The sequence below is a fragment of the Microcaecilia unicolor genome, chromosome 10 (genome assembly GCF_901765095.1).
Source record: "Microcaecilia unicolor chromosome 10, aMicUni1.1, whole genome shotgun sequence".
Taxonomy (NCBI): domain Eukaryota; kingdom Metazoa; phylum Chordata; class Amphibia; order Gymnophiona; family Siphonopidae; genus Microcaecilia; species Microcaecilia unicolor.
In genome coordinates, this window is record NC_044040.1 from 49,749,826 (window position 1) to 49,762,152 (window position 12,327).

A 12,327-nucleotide genomic window follows, 5' to 3' on the forward strand; every position below is an offset into this window, starting at 1 on the left:
CACTGCCGAAAGCTGGCTCAGCCACTCACCCTCCCACCCCAACTGATGCCTCCTACTTTCAGGCTAGTTCTATGCTCATTGCTGGTGACCAGGCCTCTACCTTTTGGGACTCTACCAAATACTTGTGAACTACACTGTTAGAAACAGGATATTGGCCTAAATGATCTGACCCAGTAAGCCAACTCTCATATTCTTACCATATTACCTAAAAGCTTTCTTAAACCTTTGATGTCACTGTTAAAGGTCATGTTGGATATTTGTTTCCCTTCACATAGAGGACAGAATATTGGCATTACCTTAACAACCGTGCCATCTGACGTGCCCAGAAACGCAACTGCATGTTGATCCTCTAGTGCCACCGCCACTGCCGTAAACACATTCGTTTCGCGCTGCAACAGGGGCTCTGCAACCACACCGTCTGTGCTCTCCAATGGATATGGCAAATGATCAGAGCCACAGGGAAAGTTCTTAGCTGTGTTTTTCTCCTTGAAACAAATAGAAGTAGTGTGAGTAAGTAGTCAGGTCTTTAATGTGCAGTTTCTACAGAGAGAAACGGCATTGCCACAAAATCATCCAGCAACAACCGCCAATGAAACGTGTGTTGGACCAGCAGAACCCACTCTGAGAACACCTGGTTATTTGTGAGGCAGAAAGAAGGGAAAAGTGAATGAGAAAATATTATCCAATTCATGCTCCACCATAAAAACAATACGTGCCGGACACTTATTAGAATACAGGTACAATAAATCTTGACATTCCAAGTGGATTACCTGAAGGAACTGACTTGCCTCCTGTCACAAGGATTGATGGTGGAAAAAGGAGGGCTTTCAATTTTACTTTCCCTGGTTTTCAGCCCATTAGGTTACACCTTTTCAGAAGTGGGTGGATTTTTATTTACTTAAAGGGGCAGATTTATACAAGTTTCCCTCCAATGCAACATTTGCTCCAGATCTGTTCCACCAGTTTTCCTACTGAAAACTGGGATATTTACATTGAAAAATCTGGAGGTACATCTGTTTTTTAGGGTCCATTATTGCACCTAGATGATGTTTTCATCCACATGTGCTTCCTTAACCTCCTGCTGGACCCTTGCCCCATCTCTGGTGCAGAACAGTAACAGTGAGTATTCTGTCTGCAGTAACACACTACTCAGGACCTACAATCTTCAGGTACTTTTATTCTGCAAGATTGGGTAGGGAGACTGAGAAGTCAGCATTTCTGGCTGCATTCTCTTGTCAGTGGCTGAGACAGTACAAAGATTTTCCCATTTTTCTAATGTATCTAAGAACTGCTAGGCTCAGAGTCTTGCAAAATAAGAATCCCCCTCCCTGCCCCCCCCCCCCCCCCCCCCCTATTAGCTCTTAAGATATTGCCAGCTTGCACAATGGTGGTCAGGCAGCCAAGAGCTCTACACTGGACTTGTATGTAACTCTGCTGCTTGTTCTGTTTGGATTTGAAATCATATTTGCTACCTCCCCCCCCCCCCCCCCCCCCCCAAAGGCAGGATAAAAATTTTAGGTGATATCCACTTCTTATCCCTGGGGTTAAGTATCTCTATTTCAGGAAGCAGGTGAAGGTTTGACTCTTCAACCAGGCCTTTAATGAAAGAAGTAACTAACTTTTTCGTCTCACTCACACAAGGAGTGACTCGGGCTGCACATACTGCGGGACATGTTTACCCACTTCTACCCTAGCTGAGATAATATTTAACGATCTCTCTGACCTCATGTGCAACTTTCTTCAAATCAGTCACCTTACTTTCTAATCCATCTATAGGTTACAAGTTTGTCCTACCCTTCAGTATCAATTATAATGTTCTATTACATATTGTGTTGACATTGCAAATAGTATACCATAAGTACAATAATTAGCAATTTTGGGTTTATACTTATCACTATTCTTCCTTGTGTTGATCACGTTTTACAAAAAATAGATATTTCCATTATTATAAATGTATACAAAATACTTTCTCTCAACCTTGTACAATAAATCTTTGATACAGGGATATGGTTTGTTAAAAAGATTTCTATTTACTTGCAATAGTCCTTATAATTGAAACCCTTCAGGATGTTATAACATTTCATTTGTTCTTCAGACTGATATTATATTCTATCATATTATTGTGCTCTGTCCATAAAGCTATGGCACTGAAATGTCCATCGCTATTAATGTCCACATATTCTCTCACGTGGGTCAAGATTTTCAGTTATATTCCATGATACATCTTGTCAACAGCTATTCACAGCTCATGATTTGTCTTCCAACAGCTACAAACAGCTCTACACATAGCTTGTGTTTCACCAAAGGCGTCTTCAGGAGCCGTTCATTATATCACCATACCACAATGGATTTACTATTAATATTTTGTTACTGTAAATTCAATCTCATAACTGTTTCCAGCACAACAAACTCAGGTCGGACCAAGCGGTCCCAAACGCTAAACCAAATCTTGACCCACATGAGAGAATGTGTGGACATTAATAGCGATGGACATTTCAGTGCCATAGCTTTATGGACAGCGCACAATAATATCATATTCTATGATATTAGTTTGAAAAACAAAGGAAATATTATAACATCCTGAAGGTTTTCAATTATAAGGACCATTGCAAGTAAATATAAATCTTTGATACAGGGATATAGTTTGTAAAAGAGATTTATTGTATAAGGTTGAGAAAAAGTATTTTGTATAAATTTATATTAAAAATTGGAAATATCTATTCTTTGTAAAACATTTGGAAAATAGTATACCATGCCATACTCTGTATTGTTAGTTGAATATTTTTACTGCACTGTAACTGCCTATTGCTAATGTTTGATCTATTTTTACTATACACCGCCTTGAGTGAATTCCTTCAAAAAGGCAGTAAATAAATCCTAATAATAAATAAATAAATACTTTTTGGGACTCTACCAGATACTTGTAACCCAGACTGGCCACTGTTGGAAAAAGGATACTGGGCTAGATGGACCTTCAGTCTGTCCCAGTATGGCGATGCTTATGTACTTATGAACACAGAGAGATTGGGACATGATTTCACTAAGCAGTAAGCCCCTATGTGGTGGGGTGAGGATCACCGCCAAGCATTGATTGGTACTTATATTTTCCAACAGAATGCAGTAATTACTCCTCTGTCTTACCTCATGAAATCAATATTAAAAAACCCTCAGAGTTAACACACCACTCATTATAACAAATGCCCAGCTATGGGAAACATTTAACCTTTTTGCAGAATCTCTGCTAGTTCATATCAGAAATGCAAAATAAGCATTTCCTGATTGTTGCAGTTGACCGGGTCTTGCCACATCTGAGTAAGTGGAACCAACGTTTTAACCATCCTGCTGTGGCTTTCTTCAGGGTATGCTGCGAGATCTGCAGTTTGTCTTTATATATAGTGTGTTCTGAAACCTGATTGGCTGGGGTTTCAGGTCGGTGGTTTCCTCAGGAAGGAAGGAGATTTTGGTGGGAAACTGAGGCGGGAAAGTCCGTTGGTCCTGACGAAACTACCCACCTCGAACGCCAACCAATCAGGTTTGAGAACACACTATATATAAAGGAACTGCAGACCTTACAGCATACTCTGCAGAAAGCCATAGCATGATGGCTGAAACGGCTCCACTTACTCAGACGCGGCAAGACCCAGACAAGTGCAACAATCAAGAAGCCAGTTGCGGAAGTCTAAGGGAACATAAGCATTTCGTCAAAATAAGTTACGGAACACCCCACCTTCCCTGGTTAAAATACAATAATGTGCTTCTCTGTAATTGTATAAGGACTCCCCTATATCAAACATTAAGACAGCTTTCTGGCAGCACCTCAAACCCCACTGTAGCATGAAGTACTATTATACATATTATGGTATACCACCTGTAAAACAAACTTTCCTCTGTACTTTCTAGCCTGATGCAGCTCAAGACCTATTTGGATTCTTCCCCTAAGGCTCTCTAACTTCCTGCTATGCTCCATTTTGATACCCTTTATAGTTTTATCTTGGGAGAAAAAAAGTTATAGCTCCTTAACAGCAAAGGACAACTTCCAGAGGTAAACATGCAAAAAAAGATTGACTCATTCAATCTATTCATTCCCTGATACTCCCATATATAAAATAAATATTCTAGTTCATTCGTCATTTTTCAAATTGATTGTTCTCTTTATAAAGCGTTGTGTGTATGAGTGCACTTAAGTGCACAAATGCTAAAAACCCAAGTAACTTCCATCAGAAGGTTGCAATAGCACATCATTTGAAGGTGGGAGTGCACAGGTGCAATGTTATGTGCGCATTTCAGCAATTGCGGTCCAAGCATTAACACAAGATCTATGGTTGGCTTATGTGCACACACCTAAATTAAGCGTCCGTTTTACCTGGTTATGCTAGTGTTCTATAAAGAAAAGTAACTTACTTTCCTTTATAGAATAGGGGATGCAGAGATGCCCTCTAAACACTTAGAGGTGCACCACGTCTTTATATAAAATAACCTCATGTCTGCATTTTTGTCACAGTTTCTGCACATGTACATTTGCACATGTTCAGGTGGTGAAAATGTACACGCATTATTTAGGATTTCACCTGCATTCTGCCCAGACTCCATCACTGAACACGCCTACAAGCAGGTTGCATAGACTATATGTCGTCTTGTCATCGCATGTACCTTTATGCAGAGACGTAGGCAATTTTATAAAAGCCCTTTTCCGTACATAAAATAGAGTCTATCCCAAGTGAACTGTATAAAATTAACCCCAAAATGATCAACATACTGGTCACATAGAGTACACATTCATGATTCTACTACCTTTATTTCACAGGTGATGTCACTACCATAAGGCTTATAGAAGATGTTCCTCCCATCTATCTGTTTGTTTCCACTGGTGCTGTAACACGTCTCCCTGTTTTCTTCCAGTTTTTCATTAATTCTTTGCAGGGAGAACATACACAAGGCTGAGCCCTGGTCCTTGGTGCCATTGTGAAACACAGCAAAAAGCACTGTGTCGTAAGCTGCAACGCTCCCATACTGCCCCGAATCTGACATGTTTTGGGCGAGCTTTTCCCCAGGATTGGTAACATAGACAGACTGGCAGATATTGTAAGCATTTTCCTTGTTTTTACACTCCAAGTCCATCTCAATATAGGAATAGTATTGGAGGTCTTTCTTACATAGACGTGTGATTAGCGTTCGATTCTTATTGGTGTTCTTATCCAGTCGACTAGAGATGAAATAGATATATCCACCATCTTCAAACGTTTTGACAAACTGTTGAATGCTTGTAGACACAGACACATACTTAAAAGCTGAACTATCAGTATAGGTTTCAAAAACATCTTTCCCGTCCCGACCATCAAGCAGCCGAGTGCTGATAATTATTCCATTGTCATGCTGCCCGTTGCCTTTCCCAACAAAAAGAGCCTGTGAGCCTAACTCTGGAATGTCTGTGACCAAACCTACAGTGGCTACTTTCTCATCATTACTAGCAACAAAAGACTTCTCTCCATTGCTCTCTTCGTAGGTGGTTATATTTGTGATATTGTCCAAGTCTCTCAACGAACAGATTCCCTTGAAGATACTCCCACATACAACCATTGAATTACTTGACTTGTGCAGTACAAGCAATTTGTTATAATTGTCTGTCAATTTTGAATTTGGACACTGTTTCAAATCAATTGGGGGTGTACACATTTTGTTATCTTGTTTTGGACCTGTGGTGTCATTAAACTTTAGCTGCAGGTCTGCTGTGAGCTGATACAGTGCATTAACAGCTCCTAAGTACACAGTGTCCGTGTTCGTGTCAACGGTCAGATGGTTCAGCTCCGTTTTGAATGACTTGGAAGTGAACTTCTCGGCCAGAGATCCCCTGAAGAGACTGCAACAGGTCAACATGCTAAGTGACAAGATCCATAGAGCCATCTCTATGTAACCCCTAAAAGGGAAAGACACAAAATGTAAATAAGATAGTAACATACATATATCATGGTACTATAGAAGGAATGTGGCAGTCACGGGAATTCTTTGTATTACACAGCAATGCAAGATTTAACCAAATGGTCAGAGTGGCAAGCTGCTTTGTTCAGTTTTTCACTGTCATTACTCATTGATAAAGCGCCCGAGTCTCAAACACTAAGGGGCCATTTTACTAAACTGTATAATGAACATTTTATAGTATGGCAATTGCTAGCACATAACCACATTAAGGAGCTTTGAAGTATTCTCACGGCTAGCTTATGGCAAACCACTCATTTAGTGTTTATTGCATCAGTGGTGTGGCTAGGGTGGACAGTGCACTTGAAAGGCGTTTTGTAGTTAAGTACTTAGCACATGGTAAGCATAGCACTTTAACATGGAGTTAACACAGGACCACTTACCACCTCCTAAACAGCAGGTGATAAGTGCCTCCACATTAACCATGACCTGCAATAGGAAAAAAAAAAGTGAGAACGCCCCCAGTAGGTGCCACGTTAAAAGATGCAGCTACCTTAAGGCTGCCAACTGGATCCGGATGCGTAAGACAGGGTTGATCCAGTCCTGGGCTTATTCCAGTGCATGCTGGGACTGTTAGTCTATTTTCTTAGGGAATGAAATATCAGAACTACAAATCCCTGAATGCAATGGAGTAAACCCAGCACTGGATCAACCCCGTCCTGTGCAATTAGATCCAGTTGGCAGTCTTAAGCTACCTCGTGGTAAAATCCCATCTTAAGCCAGGATAACTAAAAACTTTACCAACTTTTAGTAAAAAGGCCCTTAAGTCTCTCTGTCCTTGCTCTTTCCTAACTGCCTCCTCCCACTGCAGAGAAGTGTATTGGTAGATATGCAACAGGCTATATCTTGATTTAGTGTTTATAAAGCATTTGGAGATATGGTTTATATGAAAATTGTTGAACAACACTGGGAATAAATCATCATAGGAGAAACTGCTCTGAGAAAAAAAAAGGCAAGCAAAAACAGCACTTAAGTGTAAAACAGCATTTCTATAAAAAGACAAAGATTTGAGCACTGTAAAAATAAAACAAAACATTAATCTGCACATACTGCCTCTTCAGGACAAATAACTTACTTGTTAAATTATTTAATCCATAATTGTTTAATGTACTTGCACTATTACTATTTCTTAGCCATGCTATCTATCCCCTGCCGGAATCCAGAGATCAAGAGGAGATCCCAGTAAGGAATAAAGCGCAGCTGAACTACTTCTTTCAGAGTACTGAAGGAACAGCTTTTCAACTTCACTATTATGCATTCCTCTAAAGAAGCGATTTCCTACCCAGTCCTCAGGGACCGCCTTGCCAGTCTTGTTTTCAGGATGCCCACGATGTATCAGCATGCACGTCTTCCACTGTATGCAAATCTCTCATGCATATTCATTGTGGAAATCCTGAAAACCCAAATTTTTTTTTTAAATTACATTTGTACCCCTCGCTGTCCCACTCATGGCAGGCTCAATGTGGCAGGCAGTGGAGGGTTAAGTGACTTGCCCAGAGTTACAAGGAGCTGCCTGTGCTGGGAATTGAACTCAGTTCCTCAGTTCCCCAGGACCAAAGTCCACCACCCTAAACACTAGGCCACTCCTCCACTCCAATTGGCCATGTGGTCCCTGAGGATTGGGTTGAAAACCCACTGCTGTAGAGCACATGTTGCTTTAGGCAGTAATGCTATCTATATGCTTAACAGGGCATAGTTCAATAGAAGATTGAGATAGGATACCTTAAAACTTGAAGAATACAGCATTTCTTTATATGGAAGCCCTCACAGTTAAGCTGTGAGGGTGTTAACATTGACTGAAGCCAGGCAGCCAGAAGAAGAAAGGAAAGGGGGGGGGGGGGGGGAGTTGCAGGAGGGAGTTAGTTTGGAAGTAGTTAGTGTTTAGGTTAGCAACAGGAAAGGGAGAAAGGGGATTGGGTAGGAATTAAGGGATAGGATTGGCTGGAAGGGAAGTGCTATGATAGGGAAGATTTGGGCTCTCAGAATTAGTTTTTAGTTAGGTAGGAGAGGGTTAGGGTGAATAGGAGGGAGTGAAAGACCCATCCCAGCCCGCCCTTGGTGGGGGGGGGGGGGGGGGGGGGGTGGGGACAAAATTTTGAGATGGTTAGGGAAAGTGGAGGATTTGGGGGTAAATGGTAGAAGCTTTTAAATGGAAAGGGGTGCCTGGATGAGGAGTTTAAGAGGCACCAGAAGCGGTTAAAGGAATTGTATGAAATATATGAAATGGAAATGAACTCGTGGGCGGAACCGCCATGAGTAAGAGGTGGCTTGACGGTACCGTAAGTCACCTGGGGGGAGGGGGGTAAGGGGGGAAGAAAGTGAGCCAGTTCGTTACCGAAGGGCTTAACATTATTAACCGCATTCTGAAGTTAACCTGGTGGAAAATTATATGTTACTAAGTTGATGTTAAGTAAATGAATTTATTAATATTTGGAAATAAAGCTGCAGCCAAATTTTATTCCAAAAAAGAAATTGTTGTTTGAATTATTTAAAAAATTTTAAGTATGTGTTAAGGGCTGCCTGAAGTGTGAATGTCAATGTTAAGAAAGACTCCCTTAACTCCATTTTCCCATTGGGCAGCGTTTCTCAGTCTTGGGACACACCTAGGCAGTTTGGCTTTCAGGATATTTAATGCACTAGATAAATTTGCCCACAACGAAGGCAGCATATGCATATCTGTCATGCTTATTCATGGTGAATATCCTGAAAACCTGACAGACTAGGTGTGTTCTGAGGACAGGATTGGATACCTCTGCCCTAGGTTAACTGTCTGGAGAAACTGTAGGTCTTTACTGGTTGCGTTCCTTTACAGCAGTTCATTTGTACAGAGCCTTCACAGAATACTAGCGTAGTGCATATCTTGTGCCTAACTTTGGGTGCAAGCATTTACACCTGCCAAAAGCTGGTGTAAATGCTGGAACCCAACTAATGGTTGTTAGGTGCATACATGGCATTACTCTACAACACTGTGCCTAAATCCAGAGAACACCCCTGACCTGCTCATGCCCATCCCATAAGAACATAACAATAGCCATACTGGGTCAGACCAATGGTCCATCTAGCCCAGTATCCTGTTTTCCATACAGTGGCCAAACCAGGTCACAAGTACCTGGCAGAAACCCAAATCGTGGCAACACTCTCCCATGTCTGTCTAAATAGCAGACTATGAACTTTTCCTCTAGGAATTTGTCTAAACCTTTTTTAAACCCAGATACGCTAACTGCTGTTATCACCGCCTCTGGAAAATTGTTCCAGAGCTTAACTATTCGTTGAGTGAAAAAATATTTCCTCCTATTTGTTTTAAAAGTATTTCCATGTAACTTCCTTGAGTGTCTCCTAGTCTTTGTACTTTTGGCGCGAGTGAAAAATTGATTTACTTCTACTCATTGTACACCACACAGGATTTTTTTTTTGTTACATTTGTACCCCGCGCTTTCCCAATTCATGGCAGGCTCAATGCGGCTTACATGGGGCAATGGAGGGTTAAGTGACTTGCCCAGAGTCACAAGGAGCTGCCTGTGCCTGAAGTGGGAATCAAACTCAGTTCCCCAAGACCAAAGTCCACCACCCTAACCACTAGGCCACTCCTCCACGCAATCATATCTCCTCTCATCCTTCTCTTTTCCAAGCTGAAGAGTACTAACCTCTTTAGCCTTTCCTCATATGAGAAGAGTTCCATCCCCTTTATCACTTTAGTCGCTCTTTGAACCTTTTCTAATTCCGCTATATTTTTCTTGAGATACGGTGACCAGAACTGAACGCAATACTCAAGGGAAACCAGAACTGAACACAATCCCATGGATTTGTGCGCCATAAAATTTATGCATGCATGTTATAGAATTGGGGTTAGGGCAGATCTGCATGTAACGTATAATAGCTGCCAATTAAGACTAGTTATTGATTGTTTACACCTGATTAGCTCATTATACACAGATCTATGATCCACACTTAAATCTGCTCAACCAACTTTGGGCGACCTATACAGGAGATTGTGGTTTGTGTCATCCTACTACAAAATGTATCATTCTGTTCACATCACACACCGCTCTATGCAGAGGGACCTTCTCTTTCCTTGTCTCTACTAATTCACCTGTCCTCAGGCTAACCCCATCACCATCTGTCCTGAATATTTGGCCCTCATAACCACCAAAGCCCCAACCACTTTCATTTGCTTTCCATCACTTCCACCCCAGTAGTCACTCTCTCAAACCTCCTCCCATTGGATTACTAACTTCCTGTGGCTCCCAGGAGTCACTTTTACTCTACAGTCAGTACACCAAATACACGGTCTACCTTCCTTTATGGATGTTCTAGCATGGCTACCCATACATTGTTGAAGCCAATGTCTAATGCGATGTGTGCACGCATGGTAAATATATGTACATGCACCTGTTGGGTGACAGACAACTGGCAGCTCCATGCTATTGTATTATATAGATGAATAAGTACTTAAGCACCTGATATAAAGGGGAAAATATTTCAGACCTAGCCCTTTTTGGTATGAGAATTTGGTACAAGAAGTAACAGTGGTGGACTCACTTTGCAAGTGGACATAAAATGTTCAAGAGGACACTAAGAAGGAGCAATTAGGTCTTACCTGATAATTTTCTTTCCATTAGTTCTTCACACTATTCCAGGACAAGTGGGTAGTTATGTCCATCGACCAGCAGGTGGAGATAGAAAATCCAGAACTGAGCACTACTACCTAGCCACGTGCTAGCTGCCCAGTTCCTCAGTATTGTACATAAGCCAGCAGAAAACCAACCTAAATGCATGAACAGCAACCAACCAACAAACAAGGCAAAAAAACCCCAAAACCAACGACAGGATCCAGAACAGTGAGCAGAGCAGTCAGAAGCAAAATAGGCTGAAAACACCGGGAGGGCTCCTGGAATAGTGTGAAGAACTAATGGAAAGAAAATTATCAGGTAAGACCTAATTTCTCCTGCCATTACGTTCTATCCCACTATTCCAGAACAAGTGGGATGTTCAAAAGCAATCCCTGTGAGGGTGGGACATCGGCCCTACTGCTCTTAAGACCGCCGCCCCAAAGAACGCATCTGACCGCGCAGCAACATCCACCCTATAATGCTTGCTAAAAGAATGCAATGACAACCACGTCACCGCCCTGCAAATGACTACTGGAGAAGACAAAGACGTCTCTGCCCACGACGTCACCACACACCTAGTCGAGTGGGCCTTCAAACCAAAAGCCAGGAGGTAGGCAGATGACACTGCCTCCTTCAATCAGCAGGCAATGGATGTTTTGGAGGCCATTAGGTCCAACTTCTGTTTACCGAACAAAACAATCTATCCAAGCGACGAAACTCGTTAGTCGCCTCCAGATACTGGATAAGAACTCTTTGAACATCCAGAAGCACAAGGGCACATACCAGCTTCCCCACGTCCTGCCGACGAAAGGAAGGCAGCTCTACAGACTGATTAAGATGAAGTTCCGAGACCACCTTGGACAGAAAAGACCGCACTGTTCGTAGAGACAACCCCCCCCCCTCCGAAAAATAGAGAAAGGGGTCCCTGCAAGAGAGCGCCTGCAGCTCAGAAACGCAACGATCTGAAGCAATAGCCACCAAAAATACCGCCTTCAGAGTAAGATCCTTCAGGGAAGCCTGATGAAGAGGCTCAAAGGGAGGACGTTGAAGCGTTCCAAGCACCAGATTGAGATCCCAGTCAGGGCAGGGTGCCCAGATGGGCGGTCGAAGACAACCCACTCCTTTCAAAAAAAGGACCACATCCAGGTGAGCTGCCCGCGAATAATTGCACAAATGTCCTCGGGAGGAGGAGGGGCTGAGTCCGATTCTGCCCAAGACCCCCAGAGTAGGCAGAGCAGCACCCCCCCCTGCTTCAATAAAAATGCCTGGTGCATTAACAAGACAAATTCAGGGGAAAAGGCATACCCTGATCAAGTAAGGCCCCCTGCTGCGACTGCCCCTTTCTCTGCCACCGGCAGAGCACGTCCCCTGACCGCGGAGGAAAAAATGGCCAAAGTTCCCGTCTCCGCCACAGAGTCGCCGCCAAGAGATCCCCCGGGGACCCAGAGCGCTGATCCAGGCCTCTTATCCCCAGAGAAAGGCCACCAGGATCTCCTCCTCCACTCGGGGACACCAGTCTGCACACCATGCAGTGGCCCGAAGAGCAGCACTTCAGAACCTCAACGGGGACAGACATGCCACCGCGCCAAAAAACACCCAGTCAGAGGCCCGACTCGCAAGAGTGCACTGCAAGCCTGCTAACTTGCTCCCTCTTATTTTTTTTTTACTTTTGGCGCTAGTGTTTAATAGAAAAAAAAGGTGTGCTGCGGGAACCGCGCAACCGTTACCACGGCCCGCTAACAGA

The 12,327-nt window shown here is 42.8% G+C and overlaps 1 protein-coding gene across 1 annotated transcript in view; it reads right to left on the reverse strand.

Annotated features, from left to right (window-relative positions):
- PLXNB2 (plexin B2) overlaps positions 1 to 12,327 on the reverse strand; it is a 519,469-nt gene that overhangs the window by 155,358 nt on the left and 351,784 nt on the right. The window contains exons 4-5 of the mRNA XM_030217169.1: positions 4,792 to 5,914; positions 297 to 485 (exon numbers count right to left, since the gene is read on the reverse strand). Coding sequence (XP_030073029.1) covers positions 297 to 485; positions 4,792 to 5,901 — 1,299 coding nt within the window. The 5' untranslated portion in view covers positions 5,902 to 5,914. The remainder of the gene's footprint in view (positions 1 to 296; positions 486 to 4,791; positions 5,915 to 12,327) is intronic.